The 27362-nt window shown below is 47.6% G+C and overlaps 1 protein-coding gene across 11 annotated transcripts in view; it reads left to right on the top strand.

Moving 5' to 3' along the window:
* Positions 1 to 27362, top strand: part of NAV2 (neuron navigator 2) — a 396930-nt gene that overhangs the window by 289639 nt on the left and 79929 nt on the right. For all 11 annotated transcript variants that reach the window (XM_041729744.1, XM_041729743.1, XM_041729751.1 and 8 more), the window contains one exon: positions 27082 to 27220. In XM_041729744.1, the coding sequence (XP_041585678.1) occupies positions 27082 to 27220 (139 nt within the window). The remainder of the gene's footprint in view (positions 1 to 27081; positions 27221 to 27362) is intronic.

Here is a 27362-nt window from a genome sequence, read left to right as displayed (position 1 = left end):
GGTCTCTACCTCACACAGAGGGAGAGAGAGAGAGAGAGAGAGAGAGAGAGAGAGAGAGAGAGAGAGAGAGGCAGAGACCCAGGCAGAGGAAGAAGCAGGCTCCATGCAGGGAGCCCGATGTGGGACTTGATTCCAGATCCCAGGATCATGCCCTGCAAAGGCAGACGCTCAACCGCGGAGCCACATAGGCACCCCTTTCTTTCTTTCTTTCTTTTTTTTTTTTTTTTTGGTTTGTCTTGTTGTTGGTTTTTTTTTTTTTTAATAAATTTATTTTTTATTGGTTTTCAATTTGCCAACATACAGAATAACACCCAGTGCTCATCCCGTCAAGTGCCCCCCTCAGTGCCCGTCACCCATTAACCCCCCACCCCCCACCCCCCCTTTCTTTCTTTTTTTTTTTTTTACTTAAATTTGTATTAACATTTCCAATGTTCTCTCATAGTGAATTTTCAGCTTCACTAAAATGGGTGTGTGTGTCTGTCTGCATCTGTCTATTTGCTTTTTCTCTCTCACCTTTATTATCCTTTCCTCAGCTACTTCTTGAGGTCCAAAAACTTCCAGAGCTTTCTCTCCTCCCCCCCAACACGCCCCCGCCCAATAGCCAACAGAGATTTCAGGGGCACAAGCAAAGCTTGCTTGCAATCAGCACCTCCAGCTTGACCCTTTGGACTCTGCTCAGGCAAAGATAAAGAGGGGCTCAGATGATCATTCACACCATGGCCATGTCCGTGCAGCAGCCAACTCAGACCTGGAAAAGAAATTACCCGGCGTGGGGGATGACTAAATTTAGTATTTCTTTTTCTGCTGCTTTGATCCACTTGGCCTTTGAAAATTGAAGTTCCTCAGATCTATTCTTCCCCCTGGTTATTTTGCTAGATAAACCGTTTGCACAGAATGGTGTGTATGCCTGCACATGCTTAATTTCCCTGGCATCTGATAAATGTCTTGAAATAGGGTAATGCTGGAAGCACTTTTCATTACCTTAAAGCGCTCGGCGTAAATGGAATTGATTCTTTTCCTCAACTGCTGTGAATGTTACTGCCTTTTTTTTTTTTTTTTAGTGGATAAGATCGCTCTAACTAGCTTCCCTTCTTATCATTTCCATCCTGTTCAACCATCTTTTCCGTTCCTTCCCGGGTGTTTACTGGCGAATGGGATTTCATGTCCCCGCCTGGCTGCACAGGTGTGTGTGAGACCTCTCTGACTTTGGGATGGGAATTTGGCGTCTCTGGTCTAAATGGAGCGAGAAGTGGGAGGTGAGTAAAGCTTGAGTCAGGGCTTGGAAATCTGAGGTCTGACTTTGGATCTACCACTAAACTCTGTGACCTCATGCAAGGTACTTGCTCTCACTCATGAAATGCAGGAGTAGAGCCCAGTGGCTCCTACGTTTTCCCTTCAGATCTGAACTTCTAGGGTCACCTCAAGTTACCAGATATCCATCCCTGCTTAAGATTTGAGATCTGATGATTGAAAATAAATTGCATGGAGGTGGGTGCTTGTTGAGATCAAGAATGCAGACTCTAGGGATCCCTGGGTGGCGCAGCGGTTTGGCGCCTGCCTTTGGCCCAGGGCGCGATCCTGAAGACCCGGGATCGAATCCCACGTCGGGCTCCCGGTGCATGGAGCCTGCTTCTCCCTCTGCCTGTGTCTCTGCCTCTCTCTCTCTCTCTCTCTCTCTCTCTCTCTGTGACTATCATAAATAAATAAAAATTTATTTAAAAAAAAAGAATGCAGACTCTAGATTCTACAGCAAATGAGCTCTGAGATAGTGCTGTGACTTGGAGCTTTCCATGGGGTGGATGTAGTTGAAAAATGCTGAGGTTGCCAAAAGAACAAGATGCGAGCAGTAGAGGGAGATTTCTGACCTGGGAAACAGAGCTGGGGTGATTTTCCTTTGTATACCTGCATCCCTGCTTCTCCAGGCTTTTCCAGAAGCAATGAATGCATCTTAGCTCCCCAGGCCTCCCTCAGGATGAAGTTTAAACTCCCTTACTAGGCTTACTGTGAGATCTGGCCCCATTATTTCTTAGCCCTTCTTCTCCTCTCTCCAACCACCCTGAACTACTTGCCGTTCCCCCCAAAAGTGTCCTCTGTCTCCATTCACAGCCTTTGTGGAAGCTGTTCCCTCTACATAAAATATTTTCTCCACCTTTACCCCATCTCACCCACAGCGTGGCTCTTATCCTTCAGCGCTCACATTAAATGTTATCTCCTCCAGGAAGTCTTCCCTAACCACCCCAATCCCCAAGACCAGGTTGGGTGACCTCCTCTTGCATTTTTTTTTTTAAGATTTTAGTTAGTTATTTGAGAGAGAATGAGTGATAGGGAGGGGCAGAGAGAGAGGGAGAAAGAGAAGCAGACTCCCTGCTGAGCAGAAAGCCCCATATAGGCCTGGATCCCAGGACCTGGAGATCCTGAGCTGAAGGCAGATGCTTAACTAACTGAGCCACCCAGGCACCCCTCCTCTTTGCTTTTGTAGTCTCCTGAATTCTTCTTTATCATAGCGCCAAACACATACTATTAATGTCTGCTGTTCCCCTGCCACTTCGTCTATACTTGAAGCATCTTGAGAGCAAGGACCTACCTGTCCTATCACCAATGTATTCTCAGTACTCAGGCCATATGGGGAAACTGCTCAGACAGGTAGAGGAGCTCATTCACACCACTGCTTGTCTGCAGAACCAGAATGCACCCCCAAGTCTGCATATCTCCAATCCCCCTACCCTGTTTCCTATATTTCTTATGCTCTGTAAAAGCTCTCACCTTCACCTGACCTTCCCCCGATTGTGACGGAGCCTTGTCCCTTGGTACCTCGTGTGATCTCATAAGAAACAGTGGGGAAAAACAGAATTTTTCTGTCATGTGATTCAGAGCCCCGTGGACAAGACTGTTTGCCCCATGTACGTGAGACTGAGGACTTAGTCTGTTGACTTAGCGGGGCGCGCCGTGTGATGGGGGCTCAGTAAGTGAGTCTCTTTTTATTTTATCCCTAGAATTTGCCACCACATTCCCATCCCGGTTGCACTCGTGAGATAAGTGTGTGGGCCACTTTTTAAAAAACAAAAACTGAATTTTGAAACCAAGCACACTTTCTGCCTCTTGGATTCCAGCAGCTTTAAATGTCCTTGGATTTTCTAAGGGACCCAGTAATATGTGTACAGCTGCGGCTCTTATCAGAGTGCAGACGTACCTCTCATTACTGTTAATTGTGGTTCCACCACTGGGTGATCTGGGCTCCCACCTCCTAGTTCTGTGACGGATAACCTCTTTTATAGCTTGGCTGCATAGGATACATTACAGTATCTTCCAGGCAGCTGCTCTTTAGGTAAATTAATACCTGGGGGTCTTTTTTCTTCTCTAGGAAACTTTAAGTACTGTAACAGGCTTTCATTTTAAGGCTGTGCAAGTCTTATTTCATCAGATTGCTATTTGGAAGTTCTAACAAAACACCTTCATGAATAGCGGCCGTAATACCCTTAATCCACTAAACTTCCTGACATTTTAAACTAAGTGGATTGCTTTAAATGAAATCGGGCTTTCCCGGTCTCTCTGCTCTCTTCCTCTCCCCAGCCCTGCCTGTGCATATTCAGGCCCAAGGTGCTAGGGTGCAAATTCTTTCTTGCTATTAGGGCACCAAACTAGAAAGGACCAGGAAACACCATGCAGTTTTGCAAAGACTCCAGGTCTTGCATTACCCAGCCTGACCCACGGCTTTTTTAAAACACAAGTTTGGGTGAAGTTTCTGTTTCTCATGAAAGCTTAGGATTAAAAAAAAAAATTTAAATGTGATTTTCTTTCTTATTAGAAAAAAATGAGCTTCTGTTTATTATGGGAAAATAGAAAATAGAGATACGCAAACAGGGGGGAAATATAAAAGGTCATAATATCATATGATGAAGCGATATGCTGTGACCACTTGTTAGCACCTTGGTGCCTCCCCAACAATTTTCTCTTCGTGTTAGCACTTACACATTTTATTTTATTTTATTTTATTTTATTTTATTTTATTTTATTCTATTTATTTTTTTTAAAAAGATTTTATTTATTCATGAGAGACACAGAGAGAGAGAGGCAGAGACACAGGTAGAGGGAGAAGCAGGCTCCATGCAGGGAGCCTGACAGGGACTCGATCCCGGGTCTCCAGGATCACACCGTGGGCTGACGGCAGCGCTAAACCACTGAGCTACCTGGGCTGCCCATCATTTTATTTTTTTTAAAGGATCAAAAAAAAAAATCTCTCTAGTACTTGCTATGAGCCAGGCAATTGCTATGAGCCAGACACTGTCCTAAGCTCTTTACGTACATTGATTCCATTTTTCCAGTAACTCTAGGAGTAAGAACCCATTGTACAGATGATGAAACAGATATGGACGCTGCTTAAGGAACATGTGCAGAGTCAGCCAGCCAGGAGTGCAGAGCCAGGAAGCATGCCTCTGTAGTCTTTAATTGTAATAGTTGCATCACACAACCTCTGAAAGAGGAGAAGAGTTTCATAATCTACTTTTATAATTTGACACTACAGCATGGACATCTTTTTATATCAGGATTATCAATATCATTTTTAATGGCCCCACAGCATTCTGTTCTCTAGAGGAGCCACAGTTGGATTAGCTCTTTCCCTCCTGATAGATGTTCATAACATTCCACTCCTTTTGTTCAGATAAACAACAATGCAAAGACCATTCTTGGGACTAAATGGATGCACTCTAGCTTGGGCTGCAAATAAAGCCTGTATTCTATATTTTCCTAATAATTCTGATATTTGTGTGTGCAGATGAGGCTCTTGAGGCACTGTAGGAGAACATAGGCTCAAGTATGTTCTGGCTACTAGTGACAGGGCTGCCCTGAACCATTCACACGCTTTTTGTATCCATACTCCATTGTTCCTGGTACCATGTTTGAGAGAGAAGGTTGCCTGGAGAATGGAGTTTCTGTTTAAGGCCAGCTAGCTGCCCTCAGCTGAACCTACAAATGTAGCATCAGTTGGCACTGGGCTCTGAACTGAATGAGAGTTTTTATCTTTTTCTCTGAACTTAATGAAAGTCTGGAACTAGGACTGTGATGCTACCTACCCGTGGAGTCACCTACTTCCGTAGAGACCGAGGAAGGGGAGGGCACCAAGGGGTAAAGGTTGTCGATGCATTCTTAATGCTCCACCAGCAAAGTGGCTTTGGTGAGATCATGAAAATTGTCTCCAGTGTGCCAAATACCTGGTGCAAGGCAACAATTCAGAGATAATTGGGAAGGGGGCGGTCTCAGTGATGAACTCTGCTTAGTGGGTTCTCACCAGCAGTGGGACCTGGGGTAAGTTATTTAGCCCACTGCTTCTTCATCTCCTCATGTAGACTGGTGATGGTAATACCTACTCCATAGGGAATGGTAGAAGGATTAAACAAGACCAGAGTATTTAACACAGTAACTTCCGTAATAAGAACTCAGTGAAAACGAGAGCTTAAAATAAAATCCTAAAGGATACTGATTTAATGAATCAGATAGACTTGTTCTTTAGCCCTTCTTAGCTACGTGACTTTTTTTTTTTAAGATTTTATTTATCTATTCATGAGAGACACAAAGAGAGAGAGGCAGAGACACAGGCAGAGGGAGAAGCAGGCTCCCTGCAAGGAGCCCGATGTGGGACTCGATCCGGGACCCTTCCTGAGCCGAAGGGAGTTGCTCAACCACTGAGCCACCCAGGTGTCCCTAGCTGCATGACTTTGAACAACATACCTCAGCTCTCAGAGTTGTGGATCATCAGAGATAATAAAATCTATCTTACTGGTGTATTGTGAATTTTTAGTATCAGCACCGTATAATCCCTGGCACACAGCTGGTTTTCAATACCCATAGCAAAATTTGTAAGCAGTTACTATGTGCTGGTCACTCTGTTTTATTTTATTTCCCTCACTCGGGACAGTTTTTCTCTCAGAAACTGGTGGTCAAACAGAAGGAGTTTAATTCTTAAGCAGTCTGTAACTTTTCAGCCAGTGTCACGACTAGGCAAATACCTAGAATGAGCTGGGCTCTTTGCCAAACTAACTTTTTTTTTCCCCTTTGATTTAGACAAGATTGTGGTTTAGAGATCGTGGAAGGTTTTGTGAACTTATTTTACAACCCCTATAAACTCACAAAGGAAACAATGAAATACCAAAGCTAAAGTCTAGAACAGGTTTTCTTACAAGGGAGGGACTACCTAATGGTGTTGTCGGAAGGGTTCTGTGGGATGAGGTTTTTATCATTTGATGCAACACCTGACACCCAGAAGGTCTGCAGTAAGTTCAAGGGCTGTTGTCCCCAGCAGGGGACAGATGGGACGTCAGTCCTTCAAATCCACAAGGCAAAAGAACTTTCTTTTGAAAAGGAATTCCAGTGGGAGACTAGGGATATAGACTTAGAGAATGTGGGTGCTTGGGGAGGGATCTTCGAGAACCTCGGGGTGGCCTCGGGATGACAGCCGGCTCATTGAACCGGCAAGCAGTCTGAGGGCTACCATCAGGAAGTGATTTGGTCAAACCCAGCCCCTGTGTGGTGTTTTCTCCACTGCTCTGCGGTCCCCTCCACATGTGAGGGCTGCCACGGTCAAGGGCGGGGGGGTTTACATCACAGTCAGCTCAAGGCTGCCCGTGATCATTACCCTCCGCGTTTCCTTTCCAGTCTCCTTCCCAGTCCCGCCTACCCCTCTCCCTCATTATCTCCCCCTGCCACAGACACATTCAAGGATGTCCTTGTAGCTGGAGCCACGTTAGAAAAAGCCAAAGGGTGACTTTACAGATATTTTATTCATTTACCCATCCATTCTAATAGAATCTTGCAGCTGCAAAAATAAGTATTTGAAGTCTTGGGATTTTCCCTATGTACCTATAACACCATTATAGAAATATAGTTCCTTATAGCCAATGACATGATTTTAAATTTCCTTTAATTTTTCTGTTTATTAAAAGAACAAATTGCTGCATGGATTTGCCCCTTTGGGCTTCTGGTTTTTTTTTCATATTTTCTTCTAAATAACCACATTTATTACCAAAGTTACAGGAAAGCCTTAGCTCTGAACTGTTTCCTAAACACTAGAGGAACTAACTTTCTAATCTGCTCCTACTCCTATCAGCCACGGGCCCAATGATACAGGAATCTTTGTGGCCACTGTTGGTTGCCAGCGGTGTTTGGATGGGGTTTTATGAGATAATCTGGATTTTTACCGGATGGAAAGCCCTATCTAGGCACAAATGTGGACATTTTCACAGAGAGTCAACTTCCAGCATTCCTCTACAGGCAGCCTAGGCACACATTTTTCTGACTTTACGGACAGTAATCTCTTTTCCCGTCAGATGCTCTCACAGCTTTACTCTTCTTTCATGGCATACCTCATGGTTTGCAGTGAAGTGTGTATGTTTTTTACTTGGCTGCCTGACACTCCCACCCATACCAGACTATAAGCTTCATGAGGACAAGGAGACAGGCCTCCTCTCTTTTGCATACCCCTCTTAACCTGGCACAATGCCTGGCACATAAAAGTCAACATCCAGCCAGTATCTTAAAGAGAATAGTCACCTGGAAATACAGTAGAAGCCATGATATCATGGAATCTGGTAAGAGTAGATCTAAATCAGACCAAGCCCAAGAGTGTTTAGAAGCAGCTGAAGGACTTTGGGATAACCTGTCAGTGGCCCTGGCCGACTAAATGTGTTAGTGGGATCTGTTGGAAATGTTCACTACCCTAAGCAATGTGGTGTCCTGGCGGCCAAACAAGATTCGAAGCATCTGAAGATATGGTCTTCAATCTGTCTCTTAGCAGTTGTATGACTATGAGTCAATTTTCTGAATTCCAGTCTGTTTTTCTCTGATTTGTGGATAATGATACATGTTAGCATACTTGTGAGAATTAAATGAGGGTATATCCGTAGGCGGTAAAGTCTATACATTTGAATTATTGTTGTCACTGAAAATAACTTGGGCCTCATGTGTCCTCTGTTGGAAAAGCCATCATTTTGGAATTGATTTGTCGTTGACCAACAGACATCTTGTCAGAAAAGGCACCTCGGATGGAGGATGGAGGATGGCATGTTTGCATTTCGATTTTAGGCCAAAGATGGAGAAACCAATGTTTACACCCCCCAGGCCTCCCTGTCCAAGATTTGTTAACAAGCCTTGGGTTTCAGATTTGGAATGGGAAGGGTGTAAACATGAAGAACAGACTGGATACTTACTCTTCCTGATGAATAAAGCCTTTTGTTTATTTATTTATTTATTTATTAAGATTTTTATTTATTTATTCATGAGAGACAGAGAGAGAGAGAGAGGCAGAGACACAGGCAGAGGGAGAAGCAGGCTCCATGCAGGGAGCCTGACGTGGGACTTGATCCCGGGTCTCCAGGATCACACCCCGGGCTGAAGGCGGCACTAAACCACTGGGCCACTGGGGCTGCCCAAGCCTTTTGTTTAAAGACGAGGAGTATGTTTGCTTTTACGTGTGAGGACCCACAAGTGTGGGCTCCAGACAACCTCAAGAATTAACCAGTGGAAGGTGACAGAAACTCCAAGTCCACAAGATGAAAGATTTGCAGCTGAAATGCAGCTCACTCCCTCCGTAATAAGACTGGAGGGCAGTATCAGCTCCCCACTGGAGAAATAGGGCAGGACCCAACTGCACGTAGGTGCAAAGAGTCCGCTGGGCCCAGGAACAAGGGGAAGCAGAGAGTCTGCACAAGCACCTCCACGGGAAAGGCAGATTTCTTAGTTATGCTGCAGATTCTGCACCCCAGAAAGGAACTGAGGAAGTGGAGAAAGAAGGCTGGAGGGGCAGCGGCACACTGACCACATCTCCAAAGTTCTCTGTTGATGCCTCGCTGGGATCACTTGTTACTAATGGGTTTGGAGCTCTGCAGGGGCTGACCTTGCTTGTCCATTAACACCTCCCCACCCACGCTCTAAACATGCTAGCCCCCCTTCGGTCCCTCAGACACACAGTTCTTCCCTCCCGCTGGCCTTCGCACTTGACGTCCCCTCCTCCTGGAACACCTGGCTTCCCTCCTCGGGCTGGCTGGCTGGCTGGCTCCCCCTCATCTTTCACATCTTAGCTTAAATATCACTTCCTGAGATGCCTTCCTGACCGCTCTGTTTCCAGGAGCCGCCTCCTGTGGCTCCGTCTCCCAGCACCCTGTTTCTTTCCTTCATCGCTTTTACCGTAACATCCAGAATGATTTTCCTGGTCTGTCTCCTCCGAGTCTGTGCCCCCATCAGAGCTGGCACATTTTCTTTCGCTTGCCCTCTTTTTCCTAAAGTCTGGTCTGGTGCAGGTTAGATACTCAGTGGCTATTTGTTGAATGCTGTTCTTTTTCTATCCCAAAGCTACCTAGTTTCTTATGACTTTTGTTAAAATCATAAACTCCCCGATTTAACTCCTGTGCTTTGAAGGCTAAAGCCCCCCCCCCCCCACCCCCGGAGTATTTCTCCGCTTCCCATCATCTAGGGCCCATCACACTCCGTAAAATTCCACAGCAGGAATGAGATGCTTCTTGTGTGCATGGATCTTTTAACCTCTCCCCCTTCTTTTCACCCACCCAGGAGAGCCTGCCTGCCTTCTCTTTTTGTTTTGTTATTAGCAAGCCAGTAGAAAGTGACACAAGTGAGTCTAAGACTAGCTCCGGAAAGAAGGAAACAAGCATAGGATAAAAGTGGGACTGGACCTTGTGTGAAGTCAGGGCCATAAAACTCAGAAGCAGTTGCTCTTAACCTGGGGTTTATGGACAGGCCTCAGGGGGTCAGTGAATCCCCTGAAATTAAGTGCAAAGTGACCTCTGTATGCATTTTTGTTTCAGGGAGGCTGACCTGTAACAGGATAGAGACTGCTTCTATCAGATTCTTTTTCTTTAAGATTTATTTATTCATTTTAGAGCAGGGAAGGGGCAAAAAGAGAAAATCAAGCAGGCTCCACACTGAGTGCAGAGCCCAACATGGGGCTCAATCCCGTGACCCCTGAGCTGAAACCAACAGTCAGATGCTTAAGCAACTGCTGCACCCCTCCGGTACCCCTCTATCAGATTCTTTTTTTTTTTTTAAGATTTTATTTATTCATTTACCAGGGACACAGAGAGAAAGGCAGAGGCACAGGCAGAGGGAGTAGCAGGCTCCCTGCAGGCGGCCTGATGCAGGACTTGACCCCAGGACCCCGGATCAAGACCTGAGACAAAGGCAGATGCTCAACCACTGAGCCACCCAGGTGCCCCTCCTCTATCATATTCTTAAATGGGTCTTTGGCCAAATAAAACATTAAGAACCATGAAGCTGAAGTCCTTGAAAATACCAGGAGTCCCCAGGAGACCACACAGAATGTTCAGTGCCCTGTTTAATCCTCCTGTATCCAGTTGGTCCAAGACCACATCAGTGGTTCCACTGGCACTGGGAGGAGATCCCTCAGAACAAAAGCAGGCCTCACTCCTGTCCTCGAGGAGCTTACTTTTGGAAAAATACAAACATCCCTCCTCAACAAAGATAATGTGCTAACTGGCAAGCCCCAGGAAGTATCATGGGGTAGAAAGTAACTGGGCCAGAGTCTAGGGAGATATCCCTGAGGAAGAGACCCCCCAATCAAGACCTGAACCACAAGAAGGAGGCAGCCCTGCGGAGAGGACGAGGAGGGCATTCCAGGAGGAAGGAGCCCCAGCATAGGGCCTCTAAAATGGGAAGAGGGTGGTACATTGGAGGGCCCAGGCCCTGTATTATTTGCACATAATGAAGGAGAGGGGCAGAGAGGCAGAGGGAGCAGACAGGAGCCAGATTATGTAGAACCTTTTAAGTGAATTTGGATTTTATTCCAAGTTCCCTGGGAAGCTACTGGAGGGCTTTGAGCAGAAGGCGACCCAACATGATGTACACTTGAAGAACATGCCCGTTGCTGCTGTGTGGAGGATGGAGCCCAGCAGGGCAGGAGGGAAGGCTGAGTGATCAGGGAGGTGGCGTGGACCAAAGCCTTCTTCCCGTAGATACTGACTAATGACCAGGTTCATGGTGTACTGGGGAGGAATTGCCAAAAGGACTTGTTAATGGATTATATAGAAGGCAGTAAGGGAAGAGAGAACTGAGGATGGCTAAGGACAATTGTACGTTGGCTGAGACGGGAGGACTCTGGGAGAGGGAGTGCGGACAAGCTGGCAGTTGGAAGCAAGAGTTTTGTACAAGGGGCGATAGATTTGAGATGCATCACGTACCCCAAGAGGGCCAGGCTGGAGAATCAAACTTGGGACTTGCCCGTGTGTGTCTAGAATGTGAAGCCCTTGGTGAGATCCCCTAGGAAAAGAGCAGGTAGAGAAGAAAGGGGCCAAGGGCCAGAACCCTCGAGATCTGGAGAGGAGAAGAGGTGAGCAAAGGAGACCGAGGCACAGGCAGTGAGGGAGGAAGAAACCAGGTGCCCATGCGGGCGGGGGAGCCCCCAGGGGACCCAGTCAAGGAGGAGCGAGCTGCCCACCCCGATACGTGCTTCTGAAAACTCCAGCGGGGTGTAGGCCGCGGGCTTTGGCAGGAATGAAGCAATCGGCGCTCGGGAGAAACAAAACATTTTTCCATTGCAGTGGTGGGGACCGAGTGTGACTGGAGGGGGAACAGGCCACAGGAGCCGGAGTACCGACAGCGTGTTTTGTTGGAACATGGAGCAAAGACTGGCGTGGTCCAGGAGGAGAATTGGGACATGGGGTTATTATTATTATTTTTTTAAGATTTTAAAGAATTTATTCATGAGCGACACACAGAGAGAGGCAGAGACACAGGCAGAGGGAGAAGCAGGTTCCCTGCAGGAGCCCGATGCAGGACTCGATCCTGAAACTCTGGGACCACGTCCTGAGCCGAAGGCAGACGCTCAGCCACTGAGCCACCCTGGCGTCCCTGGGACATGGGGTTGAAGCGGATTTGTGTTTGGTTTGGTGAGTCGGCCAGTGGGAAAGAGCTAATAAAAAGGGCAAAACTGCTGATGTTGAGGAGATGCAGCAAGGTACCCTGATTTACCGTTGCTTTAGTAAAATACTCGTTAGACATAAGTGAGCGGCTTTTTAGATTTACTTCAGTGGTTTTGTTTTCTCTCATTACATAATATTTCCTTCTACTCTCCAGTAGGGTTTATCAGCGCCTTTTTGGTTTACAACATGGCCCTATGAATTAACCTGGGAACCTTAGCAGCATTGATAACATTGTTTCTGTGGAGAAAAAGGCTGTGAGTTCTTGAAGGTCTTTGGGATTTGCCCTGTTTAGAAGTCAGGGTCAGAAGTGACAGGAGGATTGGCTCTTTGAAAAGCGCCAAAGGGCATCTGCTCTCAAGGAGGTGGATGACCCACCTTCCGATTTTCCTCCTCCCTCTGTGGTTGGATCTCTTAACCCCACTGATTATTATCTTTCATAGCCTGGGAAAGCCCTGGCTAAATTTGAACCTCTAGCTACAAAGGATTTAGAGGGTTTGGTGTTGAAGATGTGATTCTTTTAACCACAGAAGGAGGACTGAGAAATGACCCCCACACACACCCAGCACATCATCTTGTGTGATAAACTTGACCTTGTAAAAATTTTCCTCTGTGATGGGACATCTGGGTGGCTCAGTGGCTGAGCGTCTGCCTTCCGCTCAGGTCTTGATCCTGGGGCCTGGGAGTTCCCTGCGAGGAGCCTGCTTCTCCCTCTGCCTGTGTCTCTGCCTCTCTTTCTGTCTCTCTCATGAATAAATAAATAAAATCTTAAAAAAAAAAAAAAGATTTCTTAAAAATTTTTTTTTCCTCTGTGAGTGGAAAAGCCAAGATGCTTACAGCAACTCACCAGGCTCTCCTTAAGCATCCTTTTCTCTTCGTGTCTATCTCCCTCTCGCTTGGCCCCTCTCACCTGATCTCCTAGGTTCCCCTTGCTTCACTCTCCTCTCTGCTCTAGCCACACCTGGCTCTGGGTTCTTGGAATGAATGTGCAAGTTGTATCTTGTCTCAGGACCTTTGCACTGACCATTTCCTCTCTTGGAAGGACTACCCCCAGATACTCACATAACCAACTAACATACTTCATTCAGGTCTGTAGTAACAATCATCCCCCCGCGCAGGCTTTCCCTTACTATCCTATGAAAAATTTCAGACAACCCCCACCCCCGCCCAAATCACATCATCTTCCTTATATTACTTTTTCTTCTTAGCATTTATCACTAATATACTACGTAATTTATGTTTTCTCTTATTTATAGTTCTACCACTAAAAGGTTAAGTTCCAGGGAAGCCCAGGTGGCTCAGCGGTTTAGCACCTGCTTTCAGCCTAAGACGTGATCCTGGAGACCCAGGATCGAGTCCCACGTCTGGGCTCCCTGCATGGACCCTGCTTCTCCCTCTGCCTGTGTCTCTGCCTCTCTGTTTCTCATGAATAAATAAATAAAATCTTCTAAAAATAAATAAATAAAAATAAATGGTAAGTTCCATTAATATAGGGAATTTTTTGTCTATATATATTTTTTGACTATGGTATCCTCAGCAGTTAGTGATTTGGCATATACCACATGCTCAATAAATATCTGTTAGTTGAATGAACGACTGAATGGATAGGCTGCCCTTAATTTATGTTGGTGGTTAATCTGGATTTTTACATATATTTGCCCAAAATAAGGACAAGGAACAAGTACAGCTAACAGTGGAAATCTTTTGTATGTGTACGTATATAGTCAGCATCCTATTCCACCCAAATTAACACATTGGTCAGCCAGATTTTCAAGCCACGTTACAAAGATACATCCAGTTCCAGGGACGATGCAGAAGATACGCGGAATGGTTTAAAACATCTTTGTCAGCCAGAGCTTGGATCCATCCTCACTTTTTGTCTCAATAAATCTGAACCACACCGCCTCCCAAATTCATCCTTCCCCCACCCCTTGGCCTCTGCCTCCCACTCCCCACTGCAGATGCTGGCAACATTTTTTCCAAGCGGGGGAGGGCCCTGAGAGATGAGATGTGAATGATTAACTTCAGTTGGGACCCCTTTGAGATTACAATCTATGCTCCTGGACACGTTTGCCTTTGCATTCACCTGGGAAGCCCCACTAGACCCTGTTTCCTCTCCAAGCTGACCTTTTATTCCCTCCCTCTTGGTTGGGGGAGGAATGGCTCTTCATTCCCCTTTGAAAGGCTTCTGTTTGCTGAGCAAACTCTAACCACACAAGACCCTGCTTGGAGCCACTATTATTACTACCCGGTCCCCCCAGTGCGCGTGCACACACACACACAGGCGCGCGCACACACAGTCCCCTACGCCCCCATCCTTCTGGAGAGGCTGCCCAAGCCAAGGGCTGGGGGTGGGAAGGGAGCCTTTCTTTGCGAAAGTCTTTGAAAGCTGCCAGGAGCCAACTGGTAGGATTTTTGGAGAGGGAGTTGGAGTTTTGGAGAGCATCTTAATCCTTCTTCATTTTAAAATAAAAGCTTGTGGCTATAACATAATTTCGCTTTTGAATTTTCAAGAGTAAAACAGTTGTTCATTGTTCACGGCATCTGTTTACTTAGTTCCTTCTGAATTCCTTGATTACAGGTTTTAATAGGGATTAGTCGGTGCAACCCCTTCCCATCCCAGAACTGGGACTCTCTCCCATCCCACCTCCCCTCCCAGCCTTCGTACCGTAATGTTTAAAGCAGCCATGCATAGACGGAGCTTCCTTTAAAAATAAAAGTAGCATCAGGAATTAATGCGTATTTTTGTTGGCACTGCATCAAAATTGACATCACCGGAAATTATGTACGTCATCACTTACTGTACAGATAGGTATCTTTTCCCTTTCAGGTTCAGAAGTTATCTTCGTAGGCTAATCATTTCGATCAAATGCTTCCCTTTCAATTGTCAATGGAATAAGCTAAGGAAGTGTTATTAGTGACTTTGTGTCATTGTTGATAGTAGCACTTTTGGCTGAAAAAAAAATTTTTTCTCCCCAACGTTTTGGCACAGTCCGCGGGGATTTAAAATATATAAATATTTTTTCCCATTTAGATGTTACTCAGCTTGACCCATTGTTGCAGATTCCCCTGGGACCACGGCGAAGGCCCTCCCACTAGGTGCTTTACGGTAATGGTTTCGGAGTTCGGTGTTAGCTTTTGCTTCGCTGAAACTTTTCACAGCTGACTTGATACCAGCGCTGGGGCCTGACCTCTCGCTCCTTCGGCACTTAAGGGGTTAATTTTGTTGGTGGATCGGATTTCTTTCCCGGGCTGGGGAACAGTGATCCCCGTCTGACTGGTCCTTTCGTAGCGGAGTTGCTGGGTGCCCGGGATTCCCTGGCCCAACGTGGGCTGGCGAGCTGCTGGCTGCGGGCTGCGGGCTGCTGGCTGGCGAGTTGAGTTGCCACCGGGGGATCCATTCGGCTCCTTTGTCCGCTTCCTCTAAGGACCACAATGTAGTGAAATGCTCTGGCCTGGGAACCTGACCAGGTAGGATGATTTCCTAAAATTTCTGGGGCCTGGGGCGGGTTGTGCTGTGTGTCCAGCCTTACCGTTCCTTGGATGATACTGGAAAGCCCAGCAGGGCAACCAACCGGTGGTGTAGCTGCCAAAATCCCGGGGGGGGGGGGGGGACACGGAGGGGGGTGCTCAGTGGTGGGGGAGCCGCAGGCCAGGAATCCAGCATCCAGCATCCTTTTCTCAGCCACCACAGCTCCTTTCATTCTAACCTTGATAGCTCTGGGGCAGGCCGGAGCATTAACCCAAATAGATGTCCTTGGTCCACCTGGACGTTTGGGTAATGTCAATCTTTTCCAGACCATCTTATCAAATTTTAGGCTGTTGAGACTGAAAAACCGGTTGGTGACCACCCAGCTGTCTTAAATCCTTATTCCAGGCTTTTGGAGGGAGACCTTTCAGTTAGGGCGGAGGCAGAGCTGGAGAGAGGCGGTGTGGGCCCCGGCAAGGGGTGCTGGTGGTTCGGAGGGCCCTGATGAAAATGCCTAGCAGTTGGAGGTTTTGTTTGCAATCTAAGAAGCCGGGTGAACTTGCGGTTGTGTTTACTAATACTGCAAATTACTGGGTGGGTTTTTTTTCTGGAAACTGGGCTCCAGGAGAGATAGCATGGGAGATTTAAGTATGAGTACTTTTCTTGTTCGCTAGGGCTGCTATAAAAGCTGCCCAAAGAGAAACGTTTCTATTTTTAAGCCAGACAAGGGGAAGAGAAAACAATGTTCATTATCGCCTAGTGCTAGCCAAGCATCTCACAGACATTGTCTCATTTAATTTTCTTTGCAAAGCCAGCGATGTTACCTCGATTTTGAGGCATGGCAGTGGGAACTAAGAGAGGTTAAATAACTCGCTCAAGGTCACCCAGCTAATAAGAGGCGAAGCTGGCATGGGACCCTAGGTTTACCCACCACTCTGCCTTCCTTGTTGGGCTTGGCAGATGGCTCAGCATGGCTTAATCTACAAGTTTAAACGTGGGTTCAGCTGAATGAAGGGCACTTTTTGTTGCAGGGGACTCACCAAAGTGTACATGACACTGGCAAGTGTGGCCTTCCTGAGCTTTTCAGATTCTGCTTGTTTCTGAGAGGGTGTGGGGGGTATTTTAAGAAGCAGCTCTGTTTTGCAGCAGGACCCACGTGGGAGTTCTCCGATCTCTTTGAGGCTTCTGGGCTGGTGGATGGATCTGTGACTGGATTTGTGTTTGTACCTGGGTCAGCAAGGCAGGAGCCCAAGTAGAAGTCAAATCTGGGACAGCTGATGGCCTCGGAGCTGGCCTTGGGCTGCTGGGACTGTGCCCTGGAACTCGGACTGCCTCCCGAGAGGCTGGATTTATTGAGTCCTGGAGGGAGAGGTTGTTCACCCGGCATGTTAATGCTGACCCAAGCTTGGCACTAGCAGCTCACATGTGTGCTGGGCTTGGCTAATTAGCTAGGTCTGAACTGCTTTTGGGTTGCAAAGCTGATTTTGAGTGGTTATTTCTGGTTCGTTTTTTTTTTTTTTTTAGTTTTTTGTTTGTATTTTCCATAATCTCTACACCCACTGTAGGGTTCAAACTCACGACCTTGAAATCAAGAGTCGCATGCTCTTCAGACTGAACCAGCCAGGCTCCGCGAGTGGTTGTTTCTCTTCCTTTCCCCATTACCCCAGAAGAGGCCCCTGACAAACTGCAAAATGAGGCTGGATTCGTTCTGGGGGCCAGCCGCCTCTCTCAGCCGCCCCAAGGTGGTTATAGTTGTTTTGTGCATTCAGGTTCCCAGACCTCTTAAGATGTGTAGGGAACTAAGCATGAGTGTGTGTGTGTGTGTGAGTGTGTGGTGGGGTAGAAAATGGGAATGGTGGGATTCCACTTCCCTCTCCACCGACTTCAGACCTAAGGCAGCCAGCCAATGCCCTGTCTGGGATTTGCCTCTTCCTCCTTTTCTTTGCCTTCTTGGAGATGTTTTAATAATAATATGATTGCATTAAAAAGTGTCCTGGGCTTTCTGGGTACCACGTGGGAGTTTTAAATTCTTATAGGACTGGGATCCACTTTAAAGTATCCTTCCCTCTGCTCTTTGGTCGAATTAATGTGGTTATGAAGAGCTTGAGTTTTAGAGTCAGGCAGATCTAAGTTGCCGTCCAGCTGCATTTATTAGCTCTGGCACCTTGGGCAGATTGCCTAGCCTCTAGAATCCTCAGTTTCCACACTTATGAAAAGGGAACATTCCTAGTTTGTGCCTCATAGGGTAAGAGAGAGGAGCGCGTGAATAGCATGTGTAGAGTACTTACCGAGGTGCCCAGATCCCACGATGGCAGTTGTCACTCTGTGTAAGTGTTGGCTATGCTTTGCCTTAGCTACATCCCCCGTGCTGAAGTCTGTTCGTGTTTCGGGAGCACACATCCTCTGGTAAAGAGAACATCAGGATGGGTTTGCTGCGGTCTCTTGGCAAAAGCTGGCCGGCAGTGGACCAAGCGTCAGCAGCCCTCTCTGGAGGAGCCTTGGAGGAGAGAGGGCTTTGTGTAGCTGAGGTCAGCAGACAAGCCGGTGCCTATTGTAACAATGAGGCCATAAGGCATCCCTCTGGGGTTTCCAGCCCCACCAGCCCCTGGAGCCAAAGGGAGGAATTTCACGCTTACTCAGGGGACCACCTACTTGCTGGGGGGCGGGGGGGGGGGGGGGGAATGAGTTACCAAAACGGGACAAAGGTGCTGTGGGGTGAAACTCAACCCCTGGCATTCTGAATGCTGCTAAATCCCCTCGCAGCCCTCTTTATGGGGCTCTTGTTCCTCTCTCTCTCTCTCTCTCTCTTCCCCCAAATGATTGGCCTTGCACCTGGCACCGTCTGTAGAAGCTTGCTTCTCTCCCCCGGGACACAGTGGCCACAGCAAGTTCTTGCCCTAGTACTTTATCATCGATTTCGTAACCTGGGCCTGTATCTCCTTCCTGCGGCTCTTTTCAGGCTCCCCAGCTTCTGTGCTGCAGCTGACATGAGCTGGTTATCTCCTGAGTGCCTGCAGATCTGATTTGGTCCCCACAAGAAGCTCATGAGGCCTGGTGTTAGCACCGATCACACAGAAGGCAGCCTGGGTTTTTCCTGAGGAGCAGAAGCGAGAGTGGGGTGTGGGGGGACGGGGAGGTGCTCCAACCAACTAAATGGTAGAGCCAAGGTTCAAATAAATCTAAGGCAATCTTTCTTTTCTCTCTAGAGCTGTGCTTCCTCCATTGGGAGCCTCCAGGGCTTCATGGCCTCTGTCCCACTGCTAGAGGAGACTAAATTTACTGGGATTTGTTTCTACCCGTACTCTCACTCAAACTCAAGTTCTGGGCCATTTTGCAAACCATTGTAGGCTGATTTCAGAAGGTGAAATCTAGAGAGAAGAGGCTTGCTTATGGCTTTTTTCGAGTAACTGTATCCCTTTTTTGGGGGATACAGTCTGGGCTTTTGCAACGTTTTTGTGGAAAACGTTGAAGTCATTACAGTACACCTGATGGGTGTGGAGTAAAGTGAGTCAGATGAATAAATGAACAAGGTGGTTGCGCACTCTTGGATCTGTAAACATTCGTAGTTTATGACCTTTGGGCCTTTCTTTACAAGCCTCAACTGTCTCATCTCTAAAATGGGTATAGTGTTAGTACCCAGAGAAAATATAAGTAACAGGGCCTGGCACATGAACGAGCCATCAGTGAGTGTTATTTGTATCACGGAGTTGTGAGGATTAAGTGAAATAATGCATGTAATTAGCATGAGGTCTGGCACAACTTTGAACTTCCAAGTTGCCGCTTCTCTTATTATCATTCCCAGATTGGCGAAGAAAGGCGGGGTTCCGCAGGAGTGCTCTTTGCATTCTTTGAAGGTGGATTTTCTTAGTAGGCCCTCCTGCAGTGGCTGGAGGAGGTGATGCTCTTGAGAATACCTCCCGGGAAGGAAATAGTTAACATACCTGTCTAGTGGGAAATGAAGGTAGCCAAAACCTTTCCCTTCCCCAGGGGTTACTACTAAGCCTCCAGTTGGGCTTGCTCACTCATCCACACCAAAGGATCTCATTCCGCTTGGGCCCTGGGGTTTCACGGGAACAATTGCCTTGAACAATAGCCAGAAAACGAGTTCCACCAGTCTGGGCTTTTGCAACTGAATACAGCTGTCTGGCAGGGGGCACGGGGCCGGGAAAGGAGCTCTGCTGTGATTCTGGGGCAGAACTTGAAAAGTAAGCAGGTAAGGCCGGGACACTGCTGCAAGGTGGCTCTGCAGCCCGGGAGAGAGGCTGGAAGTGGGGGCAGGGGCTGGCCCAGACTGCGCCTGAGGGCGCTGGGGGCCTTCTGGAAGTGGACCCAGTCTTTGGGGCTTGGGGGTAGGGTTGTTCGGAGCTGCTGCTTGTGCAGACTGCTTTTGAGAACCACAGTGCGAGTACTTCCTCTCTGCTAACCTGCTGTGGTTTATCAGTGAGCGGAGAACACCTCTGTATCTGCAACGGGATTGACTTTTCCTTTTCTTTTCTTTTACCACATTGGTTAGCATGTCTTTCTCTTGAGTCAACAACATTATCTCACAGGGCGTCCGTTGGAGGAGTGTAATGACCCTCCAGACCCTTCGGTAACTCCTCAGAGTTGGAGTCTTTTGCTGAAACCCAGGATTTCTCACGCATGGGTGTGTAAATCCTAGTGGAAAAATCCGTTCAATCATCCCCCTAACCTTGGGATTCCGTTTTTGCTTTTTTGCTTCATGGGAGATGAAGTTATGAAATCACAGTAATTCAGGACCATTACAAATTCCTGCTGCAGTTTGGATACTGCCCGGAAGAGCTTGTTGTTACAAATGGGTCCAGATTTAGAGGTGGTTTTTCAGGGAGGGGGTGCACTGGAGGAGGCAGGTTTCTCTCCTTGGTTCTGTGGAATGTGCACTCCCCACGACAGGGAGGAGAACAGGGAGTGTGAGGAACTAAAATAATTTATGATGCTTTCACCTGCGTTCTTCATAGCAGATAGCTTGTGTCTGGTTGTTAAAATTGTGCTTTAAGCCTTTTGAGTGGCATTTGAATTCCTGACAAGGTGATGTCAGCATGTCTTGTAAGACTGAAACGGGAGCCTCCTGGTTCTTTCCATTTTTGAATGGATTTTCTGGTCGCTGTTCAAGGCTCTTTTCACATCTGAATTTTTAGAAGTGGCAAACAGTTGAGGCCTTGGTTTTGGCCAAAATAGGGTCTCTTCTTGATGCACCTGATTGCTATCAGCTGGTGGAGAGTCTTTTGTGATTAGGCTGGCTAGCAGGCAGATTTTTTTTTTTTAAGATTTTATTTATTCATGAGAGAGGTAGAGACAGAGGGAGAAGCAGGCCCCCGTGGGGAGCCCAATGTAGTGGGGGGAACCCTGATCCTAAGACTCTGGGATCATGACCTGAACTGAAGGCAGATGATCACCTGAGCCACCCAGGCGCCCCACAATAGGCACCTTCCATGTGCCCATTTCCCACTGTACTAACTTTTTCTCTGAGCTTAAACTCTTAGGATGTCAGTTAGAAAGCGACCTTTGGGATGGCTGCAACCAGCTCCCTCATTATATGGAAGTCTGGGGCCTACAGAGAAAATGAGATACCCAAACTCTGTAGTAGTTCTGGGGAGGGCTGCGGTAAGGGCCTGGCTCCCCTGGTCCCTTGCTCTTGCCACTTCTGTGCCTTGAAGAGATTGTGGCATAGCAGAGAGCGTTGGTGGGCCTGGGATCCAGCACGCTGCAGACTGTTCCTATTGCCTGTGCTGGCACCTGGCTGGGGGCTTGAGGAGATATCAGAGGCTGTAGAAATGTGTGGAACCTGTGCAGTTTCTAGTTGTACCCTTTGCTCTTCTCCCTGCTTTACATTTTCATTTGTGTTTGGGCTGTGTCTGTGTGTGTGTCACATCCACTGCCCTCGCCGTCAAAGGTGGGGACAACTGGGTGTCATCGCTGTATCCCTACGGTGCCTCGCACGATGCCCAATGCATAGAGGTACTGGCTAACTGGGTAAGATGAACAAATGAATCCAAGGTCCCTGGCTCAGAATCCAAAAATACTGAGTTGAAGAGTCTTGAAGGACAATGGCAAATGTTTGATGGCATCCTTCCACCCACCCACTGGTTCCAAGTAGGTGAAGGTTTTCGTATCTGATCACTTGTAACTTCAGTTGTGTCATTGTATGACTGCACCGATGGGGGCATTTCATGGAGTACAAAAAAAGGTGCGTGCCTCATATGGCAGGGAAGCAGTGTGTTTGCATTGATGGTTCTGAGGAATCAGTGGAGGCATCTTCTTGCCATTTCTCTAGCTGTCTCTGCCAAAGAATTTATAGGACATAAATGTAATATGCTGTCTTGAAATTAAAAAAAAAAAAAAAAAGGGGAAACCATCCAAGGTCTGTATCCCATGTTCCTCTCAATTTCCTACCATATAGCCTGTGAGGCTCCAGGAGGAGAGCCTGAGGTTCTGCTGGGCTCTGCTCATCTCCCAAGGATGTCGAACACAGTGTTCCCCCTGAGATTTTGGGAGCAGCTTTGGAGTAGCTTTAGAAGCCTTGCAATGTAGAGCAAAGGTGAACATGAGTGGGAAAAATTAGTAAAGAGAGGAGGTGTGCTCTCTTGGGCTCACTTATTCTTCTGGCCAATCATATAAAAATCATTAATTCATTCTCAAAAGGAAATCTCTAATAGCTTTTTTTTTTTTTTTTAAGATTTTATATGTTTATTTGAGAGAGACAGAAAGAGAAAAGCATGAGCAAGGGAAGGGGCAGAGGTAGAGGGAAAAACAGGCTCCCCAATGAGCAGGGAGCCCATGGGCTCCATCCCAGGACCCCCAAATCATGACCTGAGCCAAAGGCAGATGCTTAACCAACTGAGCCACCTAGGTGCCCCTCTTCTAATAGTTTTCTAAATGTCTAAGGAGTGCTTTTGTGCCTCAAAAGAACATCTTAGAATTCATTAGGTTTTACTATTCCATTTATTAAAGCTTTGATTTTTTTTTTTTTTTTTAATTCATGAAAGACAGAGACACAGGCAGAGGGAGAAACAGGCTCCCTGCAGGAAGCCCAATGTGGGACTCGATCCCGGGACTCCAGGATCACGCTCTGGGCCGAAGGCAGATGCTCAACCACTGAGCCACCCAGGTGTCCCTAAAGCTTTGATTTTTAAACCTAGGTTTCCTTACACATCTCATCTATAAATCAAGTATTTTTGTAAAACAATTAAGATGATTTCCACTTGTTGTTTGATTAGTACTTTGTTAATTTAGATTGAACAAATTGAATTTTGACAATTAGTGCTGTTTGGAGACTTGGGTAATTAAGTTTCCTTAAATATTTTAGAGTGCATTCATAAGTTTAACATGCTTGGTTTCCTCAAGCTCTTCAAACATCTGACAGGGTGGACTTAACCAGCCTAACAAGCAAAATCTTTGTAAGCACTTAACTCTGGCAAATCAAATAAACTAAAGTTAAAATGTCATAAATTAAGTTTTCTCAAACACTGTAATTCTTTTTTACAGGCTGTCTCCCAATCCTTAAACCTTTCATCTTAAAAATCTCAGATCAGAAATCAGGACTCATTTACAATTGAAATCAGAGGACTGTTTTTATTTAGCTTCTTTAATATGCCCCATATTCTTTTAAGTATTATAAATATACAGAGATTTATCCTAGTGATCACAGAGATTTCATCCTGTACTTAAGTATTCATGTTATGATTTACTCCCTCATCTCCTTTCCTCTTTTTAAAAACTTCCCAAGGATTTAAAGCCATTTGATCCCAACGAAAGGGAATAGGCTTATCATCATACGGTGTTTCTCATTTGGATTCAAGAGCAAGATGCAAGGATGGTCACGTCCTATTCCAGAATGATGGTTCCAGAGCCGTAGCTGAATACACTGTAGTTCTTTCTGCTGCGTCACCCGGGTCCCTGGAGCCTTTTAGCTAGAATCTCGTTTCACCACACAGCAAACACAGATCCTCTGTGTTCCTTTCGCATTTCCCTTGTAATCCATGTCTGTAACCCTTTTCGACATCGCTCACCCGGACCTGGGTCATTGGACTTTGGTACCCCGGGTGCAGGTTGTACCTAACTTCCTTTGCCACTTGATTGGATGCACTAATGTTCTTACTGCCTGAATGAATTCTGCATACTTTCTACATTTCTCCCGGCTGACTTTTCAGCCACTTGTCTGGAGTCATTTTACAGACAAATGGCAGTTCCCCCTTCAGTAGCACCAGTATACTAAGTGACGGAAACCGAAGCAAACTAGTTTTGAGCAAAAGAAAGAAATTTATTGATTCTCACTTTTAGCCTCCGAGGGGTGCTTCTGGCTTCCCAGGGCCTCAGGTACGGCTGGATATGGGTGCTCACATGACATCATTCCTCTTGACTCTGCTTCTCTCTGTACTAGCTGCCTTCCCAGGCACGTGAGGATGAAGTGGCCCCTGGAGGTTCAGGCCCCATCCGCATCTCTTCCAGAGTTGCGCTTTGTTCTTCTCAGCTCTCCTGTGTGATCACACAGGTTGAGGGAATATAATTTGAGGCCAAGTTGGAGATTATTCCAGCCCTTGATGGCTGTTAAGAGGTTTATGGACAACTGTCTAAGAGGGGCACAGAAGAGCCAGCATCTGGCCCACATTCCCTTGTGAGGGCAGCATTGTTATCACAGAGCATCTCCTGAAGTACTTTCAGTACTAAGTGCTCCGTAGAAAAATACTTACACCCCAAATGTGGGGGAAAGGACAAGTTTGGAGTAACCGATTTTTGTATCTAAATGGACTTGCCAGTATCCCAAGAGATGCAGAAATGAGGGAGACATGGCTGGTTCTCCGAATGCGGGGACAGCTGGTGTCTGGCACAGAGACAGCTCTTGCTCAGCCGGGGCCTCCTCGGTGTCACTGCCCCTCCGTCCTCATCACTGGCGTCCCCACTCCCACCTTCCATGGTGTCAATCCCTGGCTTCTCCCCGTCTAGGCCTGCTCAGTCAGGGCAGCCCCAAGATGCTCTGGGCACTGATGTGAGAAGAATCGTGTGTACAATAAGTGCCACATGCCCCTCTGCAATAACAGCTTGGTGTTGAAAGGCCATACGGGAGGAACGGGTACAATTTCAAAGCAAAAACTCTGGGGCTTGGATTCATGGGCATCTGTTGCTAACTTCCCGCCTTCCTCCCTGCCAGCCACACTCCTCTCTTCAATCCTCTTTCTTCTTCCCTGGATTATAGGACATTTTAGATGTATTAAATTGCTAACCCCAGAGAGCAGATGCAATTAAAGACTCCTGTGACTTTTTTTTTTTTCTTCTTGGTAATCGTGAGAACAGATTCGGGTCCTTTTCCATCTGTTGGGTCATGCTCTCTGAGCTTTACATGATTCCCAGCCTAGGGGTATCATCCACACGTCACCTACGATGAAGCTGAGGTATAGATGTTGAGACTTGTCCAAGAATGAGCTGGGGGAGGGGGCTGAGCTCAGAGCCCACAGCTGGGGGTGACTTTTTGTCTGTCACCTGTCTTTCCTCTCCACATGAGTTCGGGACAGAGGAGTCTAATAAGCATGCACTGTGTGCCTGAAAGTGGAGGGGACGTGGCCCACAAAGTGAGGTCGACACTGCTGCAGCATCACTGTGCAGCAGGAGACAGGAATGTGCAGTTGGCCGTTGTGGGGAGGCCCTCCAAACCTCGGCTTCCTCCTGAGAAAGTGAGCCATGTCTGTTCTGGAAGTTGACATAATGGAAAGCTGTTTGGCATCACAGTAAAGAAGGTGGCTCTGGGGTCAGAACGGCTGGATCCCGGTCCTATTCCACCTTTTACTGGCTGTCTGGTCTAGTGCAACTTTGCCTTTCTAACCTTTTTTTTTTTTTTTTAATTTTAGAGAGAGAGAGAGATAGTACACGGCGGGGGGGGGGGGGGGAGCAGAGGGAGAGGGAGGGGAGGAGAATCTCAGGCACTCAGTACACAGATTGACCCTGGCTCGATCCCAGGACCCCAAGACCACGGCCTGAGCCGGAACTAGGAGTCGGGCGCCCAACCAACCGAGCTACCCAGGCACCCTGCCTTTCCTACCTTTCTAAGCCTTAGTATTTCCACCTGTACAATAGATAAACGAGAATACTTACTTTTTCCCCCACTGGATCCAGTAGATCAAGTTACATTTATGTCGGAAGCTTACTTTGTACTGTACTCAACTATTCACTCCCTTGAGGTTTTTTTAAAAAGGTTTTTTAATTTATCTTTGAGAAAGAGGGGAGGAGGGAGCACGTGCAGGGGAAGGGCAGAGGGAGAAGCCGACTTCCCACATGACAGGGAACCTGTCGTGAGGCTCAATCGCCCGAGATCATGACTTGAGCTGAAGGCAGACGCCCAACTGACTGAGGCAGCCAGGTGCCCCTCGCTCCCTGAGTTTAAATGCACAAGTATCTTCTGAGCACCTGCTATATACCTGCCATCCTGCAACCAAACAAATGAGAAAATGTAGCAGGTTTGGTTGGGATGGGGAGGTTGGGCTTGTAGATACTGGGACCAGGGGAGGCCTTTCTGAGCAGGTGACACTTGAGTAGGAGGCAAGGGCAAGTGTCCAGGAAGAGGGACACCGGATGTAGAGTCTTGAACACAATAACCCTGCTGGCATAGAAGGAGCAGGAGCCCATGTGACTAGAGCCAGCCGGTGATGAACAGGTGGGCAGGAGGCAGGACTGGAGAGGGAGGCCAGATCAGAAGGTCTTAAGTGCCAGAGTCAGGAGCTTGGGCTTTAAGTGTCTCCAAGCCCCTGGAGGGTATTAAGCAGTGGAGCTATAGGATGTGATTCGTGTTTCAGAAAGATGGTCCTGGCTGCTGTGAGGAGAATGGATTGGTAGGGAGAAGTGGACTTGGAGCCCAGTGGCCTCTTTGCAGTAACCCAGGCAGACCTGGGAGCAGCTGGAAGCACGGGGCGCCAGCAGAGGTGGTGGCCGGTGCATGGCGGGGTGGGGGGGGGCATACATTTTGCAGGTAGAGGTGCTTAGGACCAGGTGATGGGTTGAAGGACTTGGTGGTGGTGGGAGACGAGGAGGAGAAAGAAGAAAAACCATTGCTTGGAGATTTGAGTTGAGGTGCAGGGGTGGTCTCTGGATTTGTGGGTGGGGACATAAACTCTATTTTAGGTGTACCCTGGGGTGCTCTGCGAGTTAGAAGTGCTAACGGCCTTGACAGGTTTCTGCCGGCTTGGGTAGCTTTCCCTCCCTTGGCATTCCACGCCAGGAGTGGAGTCCTGAGAATTTCGTCCAGCAGCTCATCTTTCCCCTGTGCCCCCGGGGAGCGTGCTGCTCTTGAGGCTCCACAGTGCTTCCAGCCGTAGTCCCCACACCCACCACTGTGCCACTAGGTCTGGGAAGTAGCCCTCGGCTTCCACAGAGTTCCCAGGATGGCATTGAGGATGGGGTAGGAGGTACGTAGAGTCTGCAGCCCCCTCTGCTCAAGAGAGCACCCTCTGTTAGAGGGTAATGTGCATCTCAGCCTCTTCTTCCAGCTGCCAGTCCAGAACAAGGATGGATGGTGCCCTTGAGATGAGTCACACTGGGGGCAAAAGGGCCCCGGCTGGGGCTTTGTGACACAGGGCGCTTTCAGGGATGGCATGCACTGGTCCGTATTGTTGGCTTGAGCTGACCTAGCGTGTGGTTCCGGTGCTCAGGGTGTGTTTGTCTCGGCAGCTGGGATGACAGCAGCTCCGTCAGCAGCGGGATCAGCGACACCATAGACAACCTCAGCACCGATGACATCAACACCAGCTCCTCCATCAGTTCCTATGCCAACACCCCTGCTTCCTCTCGCAAAAACCTGGATGTGCAGGTAAGCGACGGGCTCCTCCCGCGGTGCCCCTGTCAGCCTTGGCCTGGTGGACCAAGGGGGCCCCTTGGGGGAGAGGAACATCCCCAGGTCCACGAGATGAGTGAGGCCTGTGCTCTCATCTCACTAGCCCCGGCCTCCGCCT

Source organism: Vulpes lagopus, chromosome 15, assembly GCF_018345385.1.
Source record: "Vulpes lagopus strain Blue_001 chromosome 15, ASM1834538v1, whole genome shotgun sequence".
NCBI classification, from domain to species: domain Eukaryota; kingdom Metazoa; phylum Chordata; class Mammalia; order Carnivora; family Canidae; genus Vulpes; species Vulpes lagopus.
The sequence above is the reverse complement of the archived record's forward strand: the minus strand, read 5'-3'. Positions and strand labels throughout refer to the sequence as shown.